At 36.8% G+C, this 20,365-nt stretch overlaps 1 protein-coding gene and 1 pseudogene across 1 annotated transcript in view; one reads left to right on the top strand and one right to left on the bottom strand.

Moving 5' to 3' along the window:
• GRAMD1C (GRAM domain containing 1C) overlaps nucleotides 1–20,365 on the bottom strand; it is a 91,959-nt gene that overhangs the window by 38,907 nt on the left and 32,687 nt on the right. The window contains exons 5-7 of the mRNA XM_008580225.1: nucleotides 13,848–13,951; nucleotides 13,052–13,147; nucleotides 8,040–8,120 (exon numbers count right to left, since the gene is read on the bottom strand). Coding sequence (XP_008578447.1) covers nucleotides 8,040–8,120; nucleotides 13,052–13,147; nucleotides 13,848–13,951 — 281 coding nt within the window. The remainder of the gene's footprint in view (nucleotides 1–8,039; nucleotides 8,121–13,051; nucleotides 13,148–13,847; nucleotides 13,952–20,365) is intronic.
• LOC103596560 lies at nucleotides 4,733–5,364 on the top strand (annotated as a pseudogene).

The following is a 20,365-nucleotide window of genomic DNA, read 5'->3' as shown; positions in this document are numbered from 1 at the left end:
GATTCATCTCTGTGTTATCTTCATACACCTCTCTACTGATCAAAGTCTGCCTCTGTGACTCTGCTTTTCTATCCTAAGTCCTAAATCTTTGGCCCAAGTCTGAGCAACGCCCCCTGGAGACTGGCATATTCTTTCCTGATACACACTAATACACTCAATCAACTTTTAAAACTTTTTTTCCCCCAACACACCTGAGGAATCGGACACCCTACTGTTCACCCTTCTATTTAGTGATTTCCAAACTGGAAGCTACAGTGGGTGGAATTTGGAGAGGGTGAATCTGTAAACAGTTAAAAAGTCCCCCTCATTACCTCACCCCTAAATTTACCACATGCCACCTCCTTCTGCCCTTTGGGAATAATCCTGAAAGCCACTCTGTCTTCTCAAGCCTTAAAATTTTAAATGAGTGGAGATTCCTGCTCTATTAGGCCCTGTATTTAAATATTCACTTTCAGAGCATACTTTTAAATTTCCAAGGAGAGCTAGCTTCCCCGCAACCCCAATGTACTGGCAAGAGAGAAAACTATTATCTCTATGAGAGAAAAACTGTAGAAAAAGTAAATGTTGCTTCCTGCCTATATTATTTATACTAGTAATCGTAAATACAGTAATACAATAATATCAGTAGGAATATGAAAGGATTAACTGAGCTTTAGTCAAAAAAATCTTTTAAATTTTAACCCATGTTACTACCAATAACCTTTTATGAGGGTACTTCAAAAAGTTCGTGGGAAGATTCATATAATTTTTCCATTTTGTTTTTCCACTAACTTTTTGAAGTACTCGTATATACACCTTATTTCCCTAGTAATTCTGGGAGATAGAAAATAACATTTCTTTCAGCAACTGAGGATATGTTAGTGTTTCAAGATAATCATTTGCTTTTAACTGTACATACTGAACAGTTAAGGAAATTGAGTTAAATATATGTGGAACTTCGGGTATTCCTTGAATGTTGTTTCTGAAACTAAATTTGTCTATGTTTTCTCCCGATCCTTTGCATTTTCCTTGAGCAAAGTGAGTTTAAAATGTCTTGTGAATTAAGATTAGTGATTATTTGAACTCTAAATTATTGAAATTCTACTAAATTGAGTCGCTCAAAAAGTATTTATTGAGCATCTGCTATGTGTCATATATAATTTTTTGTCCAAACTGGCATACTTTTCAGAGTAAAGGAGGGTACAGTCAATATTTACTTTGACAGAGACTTAAACCCAGACAGTCCCAGACTTTACTGTGTAAATCGGATGTACGCCAAACCAGCTGTAAACCAGCTAAGTAAACACTGAGCTTGTCACTAGACATACAACAGTGAACAAGACAGACATGGTCCTTGTCCTCGAGGTGTTTATAGTCAAGCAAAGAGAACAGAAGCAAAGCAAAGAATTGTAATTGAAATAAATGTTTTTTTAAAAAAGTGCAAGATGTTATAGAAAGGTGAAAGAATGGACCTGACTTCAGGTTTATTAATGAGTTTGTTAGAACTAGGGGTTGGAATAAGGGGTCACAGTTTCCAGGCAGAAAGAACATGTGTGAAGACCTAGTACAGAAAAAAAAAAATGCAGAACATTTAAGCCAAGAATGGGGAGAGTATATTGAGATGCGGCTGGAGTGGTGGGCTGAGGCCAGATTATGCGGTCCCTATATAACATTTCAGATTTTGATTTCAAGGGCAATAGATATTAAGCATGAAGCTAAAATAAGCAGGAATATTTTTTTAAAAACATAACTTTGGCTGTAGTATTGTTCAGGGTTTGACAAACTGTTTCTTAAAGGGCCCTATCGTAAATATTTTAGGTGTTGTGGGCCATATGGTCTCTGTTACAACTACTCAACTCTGCTGCTGCAGTATAAAAGCAGCCATACACATAAACAAATGAGCTTGGCTGTATTCCAATAAAACTTTATTTAGGGACACTAAAATTTGAATTTCATATAATTGCCACATGTCATAAAATATTATTCTTTTGATTTTTTTTAGCCATTTAAAAATGTAAAACCATTCCTCATGTGCAGAGCAAACAAAAACAGGATGCAGGACTGTCTGGCTGGCTCTGGTATAGAACATGGAAGTAGGGTACTGACTTAGACTGAGCAAAGTTGCTGAGGGGTGGTGTGGGGTGGAGAAAGGCCTAGGGCATGTCATAAAATATTATTCTTTTGATTTTTTTTTAGCCATTTAAAAATGTAAAACCATTCCTCACGTGCAGAGCAAACAAAAACAGGATGCAGGACTGTCTGGCTGGCTCTGGTATAGAACATGGAAGTGGGGTACTGACTTAGACTGAGCAAAGTTGCTGAGGGGTGGTGTGGGGTGGAGAAAGGCCTAGGACTTATCTTGAACCATGGTTGCACAGTTCTTTACAAAAGACTGAGAAAACATCAATTGTTTGTATCAAAGAATGGTCCTGCCACTGTCCTCTGGCCCCACAAATCCCAGAAACTCAATGTGCTGTCTAGAAAAAGGATACTATCCTTAGTTGTGAATTAAGCTGAAATGCTAGAAATTACTTCATGAATGATCATACTGACAGTCTAAACACATGTCTAAACATTGAGGATTTATGTTATGCTAAGTCAAATATTGAAAATAAACTGTCTTTTCTGAAGCAATGCATCTAAGGAGTCTTATAAATGAAAAAAATGGTTATTTTAAAAACATTGTTTTTCAAAGTCACCAGATTTGGCTCTAGCTCTTTCCCACTTTTGTGGATTTATTTTACTAGAAAAATGAAACACACACATGATTTTATAATCATTTTGTAGCATTTATTTAAATAATCTTTTTCCTAGATTAATTTGCTTTGTTTTTAATGCCTTCTCATGCAAGAAGTAAGCAGAAGTAACACACAAGAGTACTTCAAAAAATTCATGGATTCATATTATCTTTTAATTCTATTTTTCCACAAACTTTTTGAAGTACTCTCAAATTTACTTTTATTCTCCCCTAATTGCAAGTAAAAATGAATATAACATTCTGAATTTAAATTCTCCAAAAATATTTTGAATATATATAAAATGTTTTATTCAAATTACTTATAAAGTTGTTTTTATAAAATTTCATAGTTATGCTGGGTATTTTATGAATTTTGGGGTTTTTTTCTTTACCTGTTTTCAGAGTGTTACACAGATCAAGAAATCTAATCAATGTGGCTTTATCACTTTAAAAAACTAGAAGGCAACTGAAGCTTGTAAAATTATAGACAATACATACCACCACTACACCAAGCACCTGTCATTGTGCCTGGCACCTAACACTTCATAAGTGGAAGTTGCTATTATTGTTATAGATACTAGTATGTTTTTAAAAATAACACCATTCTTCAAATATCACTACGAGAATACAAAAAAAAAGTGGTTGTTTGTTTTTTCTAGTTCCTTTTCTGGGTGAATTCTACAGTGTTTAAAATTCCAGTCAGGGCAGTTTTAAAACTGAAAACTCACTTTCAACTTTAAGTTATGCATAGTATTTAGCACATAATACATGCTTAAACATTGGTTTTTGTCCTTTCTTTTTCATTAAAGTGCAGACCTCAGTTTCTGCCTCTGCTCATCTGTAAACCCGAACTTTATCATTTCCCCGGAGATATTAGTTTTTATAAGTATGCATCCCAATTTACTCCCATGTGATAAACGCTAATGTCATTTGGAGAGGACACTCAGATCCAGTGTATAACCAAGTGCAGGTTGCCATAGCAGTCTCTGGCTCCTTGTTAGAACAAGGGAAAGCACCTCACCGATTCCCAGAGCACTCTACGACTGGGTATTCGGGGGTGGGATTAGCCAGGTCCCTAGGGCAATTCTGGAATTTTCAGCCCGTCCCAGTAAAAGAAGCCCACGATAATTATGACAACGGATCTGAACGTGATGAGCCTGGCTTCCTTCCCACAGCATTACCTGGAAGGGTGCAGTGCAGTTGCGGGGCAGTACGCCTCTGTGCGCCAGCTCCACGACCTTGTCGGCGGCGCGCAGGCTGCCCTGAGCATCGCCCAGGCCAGAAGCACCAGCATGGGGCTCCAGCGAGACAGGGTGCCCATAAGCCTGGAGACTAAGGGCCGGCCCGTGGCTCACTCGGTAGAGTGTGGTGCAGATAAGCCTGGAGACTTATTGGGGGTGGAGAAGGTTGGACTGGTGGCTTCCCAGCCAGTCATGTCTATTCCCTTCCTGAGGGTTGAAGGGGCTGGACTTAGCAAGCTCCCCTAACCCCACCGCTTCTCTCCTCTCTCCCTTCCAACTCCCGACGTCCAGGCACTTCTCCCCTGCACTCTGGCTAAGTGAAGACATCCTAGTAGGGCGCTGCGTGGAAGAACCTGTCCTCGGCGCCTAAGCTCAAAAGGCCATTCAATCCACAGAGCCCTGGAGGCCAACATTTGTCCTCTCCAGTGGGGGGTATAGCTGGGGAGTCTCGGGGAGGAGAGGAGGTTAAGTTCCTGCCTGTGATGTTTAAGCTCCCGCAGTAAAGTAGCCTTTCTTGGCCTCAGCGGGGTTGTCCTTCGCTGCCGCACGTGTCTGCTGCTGCCTCCACGAAGTGACACTGCCTCTGCTGAGCTGTGGGCCCCCCAGCCTGGGCCTAGCCGTCGCTGGCCGCCCTGCCCTTCTGGCTGCTGCTGCAGCAGTCTGCACCCGGCCTGGCCATGCGCCTGACCCTTCTGGCTGCTGCTCCGTGTACTCATGGTCTCCTGCAGCCTCCCGGCCTTGCCTGAGGCTGTGGCTGCGCGGCGCTGCTCACTGTATGAGACCAGCCGTCGCTGGCCGCCCTGCCCTTCTGGCTGCTGCTCCATGTACTCATGGTTTCCTGCAGCCTCCCGGCCTTGCCTGAGGCTGTGGCTGCGCGGCGCTGCTCACTGTATGAGACGAAGCTTTTGTTGAATTCCTGAGTGATGAAGTTAAGGAGGAAAAGAAAATCCTGAAGCCTAAGTCCTCCCCAAGATGTCTGGAGGTTGAGAGCTGGAAATGAATGGGACAAGTTAAATCCGTGTGGAAAGCTGTGGAGAGGGAAGGGATCACTGTCACCTTCAACATTAACAATAGCATCCTGCAAACAGTCGATGGTGAGGAGAAGCCCTCACAAGGGCAGAAGGTTGAAGAACAGGAACCTGAGCTGACATCAACTCCCAATTTCGTGGTTTAAGTTACAGAGAAGGACGGCAAGAAGGCCCTAGGGCTGGACAGTCACTATCCAGAGGATGAGGTCGGACAAGAAGAGGAGGCTGAGAGTGACATTTTCTCTATCAGGGAAGTTAGCTTTCTGTCCACCACGAGTCTGAATGGAAGGACACTAACTGCACACTCAACACAGATTCCTTGTATGACCATCTAAAGGATTTCCTTGCAGACCAAGGAGTAAACTACCCTTTTAATTAAAATTCTTTGCCTTACTGCATGGAAATACCCACTTTGTTTTTAGGTCTTAAGATACCTTCTCAGCTTGGTGGGCATTTTGTCTGCTCCACCTTCAGACAATGTGCTTCTGGATTTGGTTTGCTAATATTTTGTTGAGGATTTTTGTGTCTATGTTCATCAGGGATCATGGTCTGCACTTTTCTCATCATGTTCTTTGTCTGGTTTTAGTATCAAATTACTATGTATTGGACTCACAGAGTTAGCTGTGAAGTGTTACCTCCTCTTCTATTTCTGGAATACTACGGGCTTACTTCAAAAAGTTCATGAAAAAGTAGAATTAAAAGGTAATACAAATATTTCCATAAACTTTTTGAAGTACCCTCATATGTGAAGGATTGGTGTTCTTTCTACTGTTAACATTTGGTAGAATTCACCAATAAAGCCATCTGGGTCTGGGCTTCTCTTCGTGGGTAGATTTTTGATTACTAATCTCTTTCCTTGTTATAGGTCTACTCAGATTTTCTATTTCTTCTTAAGTCAGTTTTGGCAGTTTGTGTCCATTTAATTTAGGGTAACTAATTTGTTGGCATTCAATTGTTCATAATATTTCCTTATAACCTCTATTTTCATAAGGTCAATAGTAATGTCATCACTTTCACTCCTGAATTTAATTATTTTAGTCTTCTCTTTTTTCTTGGTCAATCTAGCTAAAGGTTTTAAATTTTGTTGACTGGAAAAAAACAAAACAAACAAAAAACAACTTTTGGTTCTGTCATCTATTTGTCTGTTCTCTATTTCATTCATTTCTGCTCTAATCTTTATTATTTCCTTGCTTCTGCTTGCTAGTTTAGTTTGCTCTCCTTTTTCTAATTTCTTAAGGTGGAGTTAGGCTATTGATTTGAAATCATTCTTTTTTAATATAGTTGTTTACAGTTATAAATTTCCCTCTAAACACTGCTTTAGCTGTATTCCATAAGTTTTGGTATGTTGTGTTTTTGTTTTCATTTAACTCAAAGTATTTTCTAATTTCCCTTGTAATTTCTTCTTTCGCCCGTTTGTTACTTAGGAGTGTTCTGTTTTATTTCCACTTTTTTTGTGAATTTCCCAAATTTCCTTCTGTTATTGATTTCTAATTTCATTCCATTGTCATCAAAGAACAGATTTTGTATTATTTTAATCCTTTTAAATGTATTGAGGCTCATTTTATGACTTAGAATCTATTCTGAAGAATGACTTAGGTCTATTCTGAAGAATGTTCCACGTACACTTACGAAGAATGTATGTTCTGCTGTTGTTGGGTGGATTGTCCCATAGATGTCTTACAGTGGTGTACAAGTCTTCTATTTTCTTGTTGATCTAGTTCTATCCATCATTGAAAGTGGAGTACTGAAGTCTCCAACTATTATTGTCGAGTTGTCTATATCTCCCTTCAAATTTGCCCATTTTTGTTTCATATATTTTAGGACTCTGGTCCTTGATATACACATGTTTAACATTGTTATGAATTCCAGATGAATTGACTCTTTTACTATTATAAAACAATCTTCCTTGTCTCTATTCATTTTTGTCTTAAAGACTATTTCGTCCAATATCACTTATGTTCTTTTGCTTACTGTTTGAATGTTATATCTTTTTCCTTCCTTTGTACTTTCAATCTATTTGTGCCTTTGAATCTAATTTTTCTCTTACATACAGCACATAGTTGGATAATGTACTTTTTTCATTCTGCCAACCTCTGCCTAAAGTGTTTACTACACTAATGTTTATTGATCTATGCAATGTCTGCCATTTTACTATGTTTTCTGTAAGTCTTATGTCTTTTTCATCCTTCTATTCCTCCATTACTGCCTTCTGATGTGTTAGATAGCTTCTAGTGTTCCATTTTAATTCATCTGATGTTTCTTTTACTTTTTCTTTTTTTTTTTTTTTTTTAGTTATTTTCTTGGTGGTTACCCTGAGGATCACAATTAACTTTTTTTTAAAGAGGTGGTCCAAACTTTATTTTTTTAAATTTTTTTGTATATTCTTATTGGGTACAGTTTATTGTTTCAATACATGCATATATTGTATAATGATCCAATCAGAATAGTTAGCACATCTATCACCTAAACATTTATCATTTCTTTGTGATTATAACATTCAAGATCCCCTTTTCTGGCTATCTTGAAATATACAATACAATATTATTAGCTATTCTCACCCTACAGTACCAGAATTTATTCTTCCTATCTAACTATAACTTTTTTTTTTTTTTTTGGTCTTTTTCGTGACCAGTAAGGGGATCGCAACCCTTGGTGTGGTGTCACCCACACCGCGCTCAGCCAGTGAGCACACCAGCCAGTCCTATATACGATCAGAACCCGCGGCGGGAGCATCGCTGTGCTCCCAGCGCCGCACTCTCCCGAGTGCGCCATGGGGCCAGCCCTAACTTTGTAACTTTGCACCGCTCTACTAACCTCTCCCCTTTTCTCTCTCCCCTCTCCCTTTCTCTGCCTCTGGTAACCACTATATAATTAACATCTTAACTTGTAACTATGGATCTTGTTTTGCTTGAAATTTTCCTTTGAACTTGAATAGTCTAGTCAAAATTAAGTTTAGAAAAATAAAAAGCAGCTCTTCAATTAACAAATACTGTTTAGGTACATACTAGGAAGTTCTTATTATAATAAGCCCCTGCCTCTAATATGAACACTTACCTTATCTAATAATACGTTCTGCCACAACCTAAAGATACTGAGGTAACTTCTATCCCTGGCACCAAAAGATGTAAAGAAAAACTGCAAAGAAAAACAATAGTATAATTTTAGTACCATGGAAAATAAGGTGAAAGTATCTGTCATGAAGGTCTGTGGGGACTTGCTATGATCAAAGCAAACTAGTAAGTCACCACTGCCTACTTTATATACTATTTTTACTTAACTTTTTGTTACAATAGAAGAAAAATAGATATTTGTTGTATGAACGAGGTATCTTTACAAATCATATCTTGCAATAAATGGTATCTCGAAATAAATACAATCTTGTCAGTATTTACTAGGGAAAGGGGCTTGAAATAGGTAGCTATTTATGTTCATAATAGTTTAAATATTAAAATCAATCTAAACAAAGTTATTTAAAAGATAAAAATTTTATTTTATTCTGAACTTTGCAAAGAGATATGAATTAATTGCCATTTGAGCCAAGAATATGTAAAGAATAAGAAAAAAAATACAAGTGGATTTCAGAGGTAAATTTATTTTAAGGATCTTAATTTTAAATTATATCACTTTTCACAGTCTGTATTCATAAATCTCAGTTCAATAATAACCTTATAATATAATTTGGGAAAAATTCTGGATAATGACATCTCTTCGCTACTAGGGCATAGAACATATTCTAGAACATAAAACAACTAAAAGTGCCATAATTAGCCTTCTTTAGTCATATGGTACACAAAAGGGATGAATATTTAGTAGTACAAAGTTTTGCCCTATGATGATGGAAAAAGAGATCATTGAGTTAACATACTGAGGAAATTAAGACCAGAGTCTCTGCATGTGTCCATGTTCTGTGACTTTGAGTCACTTTTCTTTAGTTTCCTCATCTACAAAATGAGAATGATTATACTAGATTTTTGTGAGAATTAAATGAGAAAATATTCATAAAGAGTTTAAGATAGTGTCTAAAACACAGTAAGTGTTCAGTACATGCTAGTTGTTATTATCATTATTAAAATGCTTGACATCTTGAAATTCTGTTACATATGTGAGAAACAGTCACACACGAGCTTAAGAAGACATGGTCAGGTTGTTCACTACAGCATTATTTGTAATAACAAAACACTAGAAATGAACTAATGGTAAAGGAAACCATAGTACATCCATTCTATGAAATACTATACAACACTTCAAAAAACAGCATGTGCTGATCTGCAACTCCAAGAGATAATGTTGTTTTTTCTAAAAAGAAGAGCAGACGAACAACACCTATGAGATAGATTTTTTTTAAAAAAGAGCAAAACTATATGTTTCTATATAAGTATCCCTATATGTAAATACAAAAGAAACAGTATGAAAAGATACATACCAAACTGATAACAACATTTGCCTCTAGAAAGGCAATGGGATTGAGGATTATGGGCATAAAAGGAAGATGTTAGTTTTAGAACTGTTTGATAATTAAATAATAAAAATAAAATAATAAATAAAAATTTATGCATGTATTACAATAGTCTCCCCTTACCCATGGAAATACATTCCAAGACCCCCAGTGTATGCCTGAAACCCTGGATAGTACTGAATCCTATATACGCTATGCTTTTTTATTTTTTTATACATATATACATACCTATAATAAAGTTTAATTTATAAATTAGGCTTCTCTTTGGCATATCCAAATTGCCAGCACCACTACTCTTGCACTTTAAGGCCATTATTAAGCAAAATAAGGGATATTTGACCACAATCACTGCAATACCATGTGCTCAATCTGACAATCAAGATGGCTACTAAGTGGCAACTGGGTAGGTGGTGCATAGAGTGGATACACTGGACAAAGGGATGATTCATATCCTTCTGACTGAGTGGGACTGCATGAGATTTCATCACGCTGCTCACAATGGCGTACAATTTGAAACTTATGAATTGTTTATTTCTGGAATTTTCTACCCAATATTTTCAGAGTGGGATTGACCACAGATAACTGAAACTGCAGAAAGTGAAACCGCAGATAATGAGGGAAGTACTGTAACTGTAAAATTAAGAAAAAGTATATTTTAGTTCCTCTACTCATCTTCTTGAACAGTTCAGCCCTAAAGCTCTTGGTGGAACAGGGGAAAGGAGGCATCTACACTATGGGTGAGGATGGGGGCAAGGAGCTGCAGTAGCCCAAAGCAGGGTATCAGAACAAAAAGGTCATTCCCAAGGAAAGGTTGCCTGGCATGGAATGTCAGAATCCAAATGAGGAAGAATGGCCTCCACATATGAAACCTACATGGAGCACAGTATAAGAATAAGAATGAGATGAAAAGAACATGGGGGTAGGGCACAAGTCAGAGCCCAAGGAGAGTGACCATGTAAAGGGGTAGCTTGGCATACGGTATCAAAGCCCACATGAAGAGTGTGGTGAAGAGTGTGGCCACAAATGAAGGAAGCCTACAAAGGCATGTCAGAGCCAGAGCAGGTGAGTGTGAGGCATCCTGAGTCTGTGAGGTTGGTCTTATGCTGGGGTGTCAGAGCCTAAGCAGGATGAGGTCAATGACTACACAGTGACAGACTGGCACAGAATGTCAGAACACAAGCAGAGAATGGAGGGTGTCCCTGTAGAGGGGTGACCTGGCACAGGATAAGGTGAACACAGAGAAGGGGCTTGGCAGGGTTGTCAGCCCAGTTAGGGTGATGAGAGCATCTATGTCATGGTGGGATGGGCAGCAGCCTGACTCTAAATGTCAGAAACCAAGTTGGATAAAAGGGCATCCACGGCAGGCAGGGGCAGCAGTGGAGATGAAGACTGGTCACATACAGGCTGACTCGTAAAATAAGTAACTAAATTAAGAAGAATGGAAGCCTGGCTTCTCCCTGTCAAGAAAGGGAGTTACAAACATGGAAAGGGTGAAAATAAAAATGAACTCTGTGGTGTTGGATTGAAGGTGGAGGTACTGGTGTGAACTCATGGTTTGGGATGGATGGATGGATGGATAGATGGATGTATAAGTGGGTATATATGTGTGTGTGTATGTGCGTGCATGATGTATATGCGTGTGTGATTATATATACATAATATACAACTTTGTCCAGCCCACTTAGAAAGTTTGGGAATAGTGACACCCCAATAGCAATGAACAGATGAGCTTCTAAATATCAGTTTCCCCTAAAAGAAACAAGAACTCCTTGGAGAAATGGCTGATTCCAGGGCTGGGGCAAAGAAAGCCTGAAAATCCTTGTGCCAAAAAGCAAGGAAATGCTCAAATATGCTGAAAATAGTCAGAAGCACAATGAAGATAGCTGCAGGGTGTGCCCACTGGCCAAATTTGGGACAATTTGAGCTTCAAAATAATGATAGTAACCGACTATAACTCATTGAAGAATAATAAACCTCAACAAGTTCATACTCACAGAATAAATGAACAGATTTAAAATTTGGTGAGAATGGTAAATTTATATAGTTTCAAAGTATCTTGCCACAAAATACTTATTATTACAAAGTAAAATAGACTAACTTTATTGTAAAGCCTGGAAGACACCTCCTTAATCAAATAACCAAAGTAAATATCACCAGTAACGGTACAAACTGAAATCATGTGCCACTGATAGGATACAATAGAAAGAATAGAGCATTGCCATGTATTTCTCCCAAAATTACATAACCTAAATTTAATCACAAGGAAACATCAAACACAATTTGAGAGATATGCTACAAAATAACTGATCAGTAATATTTAAAAGTGTCAAGGGCATAGTCAAGGAAAGACTAAGAGACTCTTCCAGAAAATTAAAGAGTATTTTAACTGAATGTAATGTGTATTTCTGAATTAAGTCTATTTGCTATAAAGGACATTATTGGGATAACTGTGAAAATAGAATAGCGTCTAAGGATTGAACAACGGTAACAGATCAATGTTAATTACTTGATTTTGATGGTTATATTGTGGTTATGCAAGAGAATATCCTTGTTAGAAATACATGCTAGAATACACAGGTTGATAAGACATCAGGGTGACAATTTACTCTCAAACAGTTCAGGGGGAAAAGGTCTTGTAATGTCCTTGGAAGTGTTATGTAGGGAAGAGATTGTTTTTTTAAAAAAAAATAAGGAGCTGGCCGGGTTAGTTCGGTTGGTTAGAGCATAGTGTTACAACACCAGGGTCAAGGGTTTGGATCCCTGTACCAGCCAGCTGCCAAAAAAATAAATAAATAAAAATAAAAATAAAACAGTGTATTTGAAAGAAAATTTACAAGATTAAAAAGTTTAATTACAAAGATTTAATTCCGTGGTACTGTTTCTCTCTCTCTGTCCTCCTACTCCTTTCTCTTTTTCTTTCTTTCCTTCATTTCCTTCCTTCCTTCCTTTCTTCTTTCTTCCTCTCCTTCATTCCCTTCCATACTTTCCTTCCTGTCCTTCCTTCTTTCCTTCCTTTTTTCTTTTTCTTTCTCAATATTATGCTTCCAATGTTACAAACAGAACCCTAACCAATTTTCCAGGTGGGTATAGAAGGATTCTTCATGTATTTCCACTAGGAAATGGCAGATATTGTAGGTGGATAATAAAAATGATGGCAGTTAAAGATAATTACCATTCTAAAAACAGATTACAAAGATTGTGTGGTTATTTGTATACTACCCAAATCTCTGTTCACCAAAAACTATTTGGTTTTATCAATTCCTACTTTGCAGGTATTATTGACTAAATAACAATCATGGAATTATTAGGTTATACAGAAATAATAAAGACATTTTGATAATGTATACCCTACCTACCTTTTACAATAAATAAATTTTTAAAACGGGAAAATGTTCTCTGTAAATGATTAAACACAAAAAATGTCAGCAGTTATTTAAAGTGTATCACCAATTACTATTTAAGCATATAGAAATTTAGTATTAAATAGACATATCTTTATCAGCTATTCCTAACTCTAAGAAGAACTGCCTATATTTCCAAAATTGATGATTGGTATGAGGCATATTTTCTTCACATTGTGAAATATGGCAAAGGTAGAAAAGTTTTTCACCTTTTCTCCCTCTGTAATGATCTGGATAGCATTTGGAATGAGTCGAGCGGTTTTCTCCTTGGTCATGAAGGTTATATTCTTTAAAGCAATAGAAATCTGAACACAAAAAGAATAAAAAATTACAAAATATATTTTTCAGAAACATATATAAGACAAAATACCAAGTATTACATCAACCTAATCCAGAATATTCAGATGAAAAATCTGGAGGAATTAATAAGCACATGCCTGTATTCTCTGTATTTTTCAGAAACATATATAAGACAAAATACCAAGTATTACATCAAACTAATCCAGAATATTCAGATGAAAAATCTGGAGGAATTAATAAGCACATGCCTGTATTCTCTGAGAAAAACAAGGTAGGTAGTCAGACATTATTCCCTTCAGTATTCTCCCCCATCAACGCCTATATCTAATATTAGGACAAAATGTGAAAAGACATGTGGGTGTTCGTGTTCCACATCAGCACACAAACACACAAAATTCAGACAGTCTGTCACATAAGATATGATTTTGGCAGCCAATAGATGTATGTTCAAGCCTTTTTCCATTTGAAATCTTTCTCTACCTTTATTAAGTACTAATGGAGCTCAATGTATTAAGTTAGAAAAGCATATTACACACTTATACACACATGAATGTATATCATGTTTTATAAGTATAGATGCATAAATATATATATATATATACTGACTTTCAAATCATCTAAAGTAAATTGTTTTTAGGAACACTGTATATATTTCTATCTATGCAATTATTTGTATCAAGAAACCAAATGCAAAATATGTCTTACTGTAGTTTCCCATCTGAAGATGTTGCTATAGAAACACAGCCAGTTTTCTGAAAGGTATAGTCGTCCCTGAAGCAAAATGTCCCTCTGAAGAGCACAAGCATAATCTACACACACAAAAATAAGGATAAGTTATTCACAAAAGTCTGGCAACTTAATAAACACTATACCATTTCAACACATGGAAAGTCATCACTGCTTGTTCATCAGTTCATTCACTCATTCACTCATATACTTTGGACACCATAGGCCAGATATTTTGCTGTTTACTAGGCTTACCAGAAATGGCTCTTGCCTTTGTGAAACACAATGTAGAGAGCAGACAGACAATAAACAAATACAAAATAAGTATGATAATGACCAAATATAGAAAAGCTATGAGAGCATATAATAAGGGCTATGCAGGTATGGAGGTCATGGTGGGGACAGAGATAGCAGGAAGGATTTTCCTGAAAAAGTGATCTTTCAGATCAATAAAGGCTTACTGGCCGGCCACTAAATAAATAAATAAAGATCAATAAAGGGTCAGCAGGATCAGGAGGATCAGCAGGATCATGAGCACATGCAAAGGTCCCTATGGTAGAGAGAAACAGCACATTTGAGGATCTATAAGAAGAGAGATCTCTGGGTCAGAGAAGCTGGAGAAGCTGGATCATGTAAGATCTCAGGCTATGGTAGATGGTGAACTTTATGAGAAGCCACTGACAAGCTTTAAGTGGAAGAGACATGATCAGATATATATTATTCACACTGTGAGAATGGATTCCAATAAATCAGTAGTAAGTCCAGGGAAAAGTTGATGGTGGCTCAGACCAGAATATGACAATATTAAAAGACACAGTAGTTAGATTCAGTGATACTTGGGAGGTAGTACTGACAGGAAATTGGTGATTGATTCGATGTTGGACAAGGGTAAAGGGGTCAAAGATGACTCAGAAAATTGTATACATTTTACGTTAGTTTTAAAGTTGATTCCACCTCAGCACTAAAATCCAGCAAAATCAAGTCTTCTGGTAAATGTCACTGCCTACAAAGCAATTTAATTCCATGCCTCTAAGATTAAGATCTGGCTCTATGGCTAATGTAAAGAGTATGGCTAAATTATTGATAATACAAGATATAAAGGGCTGCTGTGAGGAGATTTAGTTTAACTGCTAAATTTAGAAACTATAAAGTAATTACCAACTTTAGGGAAAAGTTGCATAAACCCAAAAATATTTAAACTTAGTCGTGTCAATCATCTAAACAAATAATAAAAATTGAGCAAAGTAATTCAGTCTTTCACAATGCTTCCTTCAGCAAAACGAAACTGAGGTGTCACCCAACAAAAACTCCTAGTAAATAATTAAGCAGATTAAGTTACTCATTTACTAGTATGCATCTCTAAAAACAGAGATTAGTCTAAAGATCACTTTGAGGGTCCTGAAGTTTTCATCTAAACCATAGAAACATTTTATCAGTTCAATGCTTCTCAGAAGTACCTGACAACTTATCAAAACACAGACTGCTAGGCCCCTCCCCCAGGGTTTCTGATTAAATAGGTCTGAGGTGAGATCAAGAGTCTGCATGTCTAACAAACTCTCAGGTGATGCCAGAATTGCTAGTCTGTGGACCACGCTTTGAGAACCAGTGGATTATTTTATGTTACCTATATTCAAAGCTATAGTAACCACTTGTATTATTTTAAGTGAAGACTATTTGATATATATTGGCAGACTTTTTTCAGTGGTTTTTTAAAACATGGTTTCCCTAAAATGGGTGTGTTTTTTCATAAGAAACTTACACCTCAGTAAAATTGATTTTCTAAGAAATGATTTCCTATGCAAGAAATAGAAATTTTTTTTAAAGTGAAGGGATTTTACTCTTTTTTTTTTTTTTTGCTCCCAGTTTCCCTACTGATAAACAAAACATGTACAACAATAATAATCAGCACTTTAGGAGACAATATTCTACCTGATTTGAGTCATATTAACAATCTAATTCATCTAGAATAGAATAAGAAAACAATGTTTATCAAAAATTGTTTAATGGACTTATAACTTTATAATTGGTTACTAGAAAGGTAGGGTAAAATTAAAGAAATTAACCAAGCAACTTAGGTCACTTTACTGTGTGTATTAACATCAACTTACTCGCTATTATACGATCAATTTTCAGCACGATAGAATGGACCCAACTCCTAAAGATTTATTTTAGTAACTGTAATTTAGCAAGGGATACTGTACGAAGTACTATGGGAGTACAGCTGGAGAGAATCAGTATGATACTTCTAGAGTAAGCCTGCATGATTAGTAGTATACATATATTTAAGTAAACAGTACTATAGTTTTACAAAATAATTTAGGCATATCTATCCATAAGGGAAATGACAATTAATTAAGAGAATGTGTTTTTTTAAACAATCATATCAGGAAATACATATCCCAAAGCCCAAAGTATTCCTTCCTAGCAGCAATCACCTTTGGGGGTCCAATAATGCTGACATTGCTTGGGGGGGGGGGTTGGAATACCATTTTTAGGATTGCTTTCAGATTTAGTATTTAAATTACAAAACATTCTCATTTTTATACTTTACACTGTTTTTTTGTTATTTTGTTTGCTTTTTACTTGAAACAACTGTAGGAGTAAATACAAATCAAAAAAGAAAGAAATTAATTTTCCCTGCTGCAAAAAGGGAAAGACACCCACCTCTCCCTTTTCTTTGAGCACTGTCCTTAAAAACTTGTAAATTCTTTTCTGTTTCTTTGAGATGTATGTGGATCTTTTTAAAAGCTAGATAGGACTTTTGCCAGTTTTACAACCTAGGAATATTTTCTCAAGGACCTGAGAGCCATCCCTTTGAAATGTAAACATCAAGGGACTTAACCCTCCTGTCTCCCAGTTTCTGTGAAAAGGTAGTAGCCTAACTTCAGTGGCTGCTTCTCTCCAAGTTGCAAAACCACCTCTTGTCATAAAGATATAAATTTATTTTTCTTCTGGATTAAGCCAATCAGCTAACACTGATGGTTGCCCCAACTACCAGGTAAATTTGGGATGAACTATGTGTGACAAAGGCAATGTCAAGTCCTTTTTGTATGCAATGGGTTGTGTATGCTTGACTGTATAACAGGATGAGATTTCTTTCTGTCTTTGCAATCTCTTTTGAGGATTGCCTATGATGCACATCACATTCTGGTTAATGCTTTCTCCTACTTTGTGGACACGTTTTCTGGGTTGGCAGGAGATTCTGTATTAATTATATTTCTCCAATACAATGTTATAGAGCTTGTATATCCACCTTGTTCACTCAGGTAATCAGAGAAGTTAAAAAATGTTTTGAGCAATGATGTCACTGAAAAAAAGTATTTAGTCTTCAAAGCTGAAAACTTTCAAAGAGATAAACAAATTTAGAAGTATAAATACTGTTTTTTTAATTAAAAATCAGTACATAGAACTTCCTTTTTAAAAAAAAAAAAAAGATGACAGGTAAGGGGATCTCAACCCTTGACTTGGTGTTGTCAGCACCACACTCTCCCAAGTGAGCCAACCGGCCTTCCCTATACAGGGATCCAAACCCACGGCCTTGGTGTTATCAGCACCACACTCTCCCAAGTGAGCCATGGGCTGGGCTGGCCCTCAGCACCACGTTCTAACCAAGTGAGCTAACCAGCCAGCCCACAGTACACAGAACTTCTATATCTCCCTCCTTCTCCAAAACTCTTTTGAGAGGACGGGGAAGATATATAACAAATTAAATTCATAACAGTGCTTAGGGTTGGGTATAAGAATGAGCACATTAGCAGACTGAAAGTTTTGATAAATTTTTGGAAGTCAGAAAGTGGATACCAATGAATAAACTAGAGTGTGGAGAAAGGCTCAGCTCAAAAAATACACAGGCAAAGGCTACCATTCTTCCTCACATCTGCACACTTAAAGAATCAGCAGGCACAAAGAGGGAAAGAATAAGTTAGAATAGGGACAGATATCAGGTAACTGACAACACAGTGGCAGTATTTATCCCCAAGCTCTAATGTAAGAAAAACGTAAGCTATGGGACCATGTCTAGGAAAGGCTACAGACCCTAGAGTAAATGTTAATGTCCCAGAGTAAAGGTTGCATTTTGGCATTTAAGGTTGGGGGTAGAAATCCCAACCTGCCACCTTCTCTCTGCACAAAGTATAGATTTGTCAGTCAACATCATGTCTCCTTCCCACCTTCCCACACAGATACGGGAGAGTTCTCTTGGGTAAACACACAAAGGCAACCCACTCCAACTGTTTAATAAATCAAGTCCTTCACTCATATGAAAGGACAACCATAAGACTATATAATTCATATTCTCTCTGTACACATGCTCTTCCCCACCCCCTCAACCCCCGCTGCCACCACCCAGTCCCAACCGATTTCAAGGTTAAATAACTTCAAATACAAATTTGGAAAATTTTACTATTTTCCTATTGCATAATGAGGGACCATGCGTTCCTTGAAAGTTGAACAAAACTATGTGTAAAAATATCTGGCATAGGGCTTTTTGTTGGGTAGACTTTTGACTAATAAAATTTCTTTAAGGATTATTGATTTTTCAAGTAAGAACATCATGTTCCTCCCAGTTCATTTCAATACATTCCAGCCCATTTCCAATTATCAGCATTTCAATCATTTTACCCAAAGGCTTTCTCTCCCCACCAGAGCCTCACTCTGGTAGGCCAGAAGTGTTGGGGAATTAATACATCCTCATAATACTACATTTCTAGAAGTAGAATTGCTGAATCAAACGTATTTTTAACTTTAATAAATATTTGGTCAGGATTAAGCAAGAAAAAAGAGAAGGCACAAATGAATATTAGGAATGAAAAAGTGTGATATATACACCTGCACTAAAGTAGACTTTTAGAAATATTCTATGGACAGTTAGTTGCCCTAATTACAGATTTACACTTGGTATGGGTCAGCTAACAATTTAATAAGAAGGATTACACTCCATCGGAGGCTACTATAAGCCCTTCAACTATCTTTATCTCTCTTCAACATCAAATATTTGGCTAATTAGCATATACATATTAGAAAAGGGTTTTCATTGGCAGAATTAGTGGCTCTTTCAACAGCATATTAGATGCTAGACATGGGGTCACACTGGTGAAATCAGTTTTATCAATATGTGTGGATTAGTTAAAATATTTTAGAGACCCTCCTCACCATTACATGTACAGAGTATAAGAACCTAGTAAGACTTTCAAACATAGGTATGCACCTAATTCCCTAGATCAGAGTTTCTCAAACTTTAATGTACATATAAATTACCTGAGGATGCTTGGAATTCTTTTGAAAAAGTTGTACATTCTCCCTATTTATTTAATTATTCAAGCATTTATTTATATCAGTATGGACTCATGGACATTTATTTTATTCTTCAGGTTTTAAACCAATATTATCATTATTTTGTTGTTCAAATTATTTTAACTTTGACCATTGGGAGCTCTTTCAAGTTGACTCCTGGTTTTGTTTTTGTTTTTGTTTTTAAGGTCTTCCTTACTTTCTGACACTACAAACAAGATGCTCCAAACTCACTCATTTTGTATTTTTACTGCTCCAGCGCCAGACTCAGCCATTTCTTCAAAGGTCTTCCTTACTTTCTGACACTACAAACAAGGTGCTCCAAACTCACTCATTTTGTATTTTTACTGCTCCAGCGCCAGACTCAGCCATTTCTTCAAGGAGCTCTGATTCTTTTTATTGAAGAATGGTATTTAAAGACCAAGATCTGGGCCCTGGACATGCTCATTACTATGACTATGACTGTTTCAAGGCCCTCTCAGCAGACAGAGTGCTAGGAAATAGATGGAAATATACTAACCCATCCTTGAGTGCAGTTACGTCACTTATTTGTAACAATTTCACTTGTCACAGTCAGCATTCCATCGTGGGATCTCCTGACATAATAGTTGATTTTTAAATTTTTAAAGAGCAAAGTTCCCTCTGTAAAGGTTTGACAAATTCATAGTTAAGTAACCACCACCAAGGTACCATACAGAATCATCCACCACCCTAAAAATTTCCCTGTGCAGCCATTCTCCCCTTCATACTACAGGAACCACAAATCTGTTTTCCATCTCTACAGTTTTGCCTTTTCCAGGATGTCATATAAATGGAATCATACAATATGCAGATTTGGGAGTTCTACTTTTTTAACTTAGAAAGAAGCATTTAAGAGTAGTCCATGTTACTGTGTATATCAACAGCTTGTTCCTTTTTGTTACTGAATAGTATCCCATTATCTGGATGTACGACAGTTTGTTTATTCATTCACCTGTTGAATGACATCTTGGTTATTTCCAACCTGCCATCTAAAGTGGTTATATCATTTGCATTTCCACCACTAGCTAATGAGAGTTCCTGCTACTTTGCATCCTCATCTCTTTGTGTTGTCAGGTTTTTTGTTTATTTGTATTTTAATTTTAGCAATTCTAGTAGGTATGTGGTTTATTTAATTGTGCCTTTAATTTGCATTTCAGATGTTGAGTATCTTTTCATATGGTTATTTA

The sequence above is a fragment of the Galeopterus variegatus genome, unplaced genomic scaffold, assembly GCF_000696425.1.
Source record: "Galeopterus variegatus unplaced genomic scaffold, G_variegatus-3.0.2 Scaffold84, whole genome shotgun sequence".
Classification (NCBI taxonomy): Eukaryota; Metazoa; Chordata; class Mammalia; order Dermoptera; family Cynocephalidae; genus Galeopterus; species Galeopterus variegatus.
The sequence above is the reverse complement of the archived record's forward strand: the minus strand, read 5'-3'. Positions and strand labels throughout refer to the sequence as shown.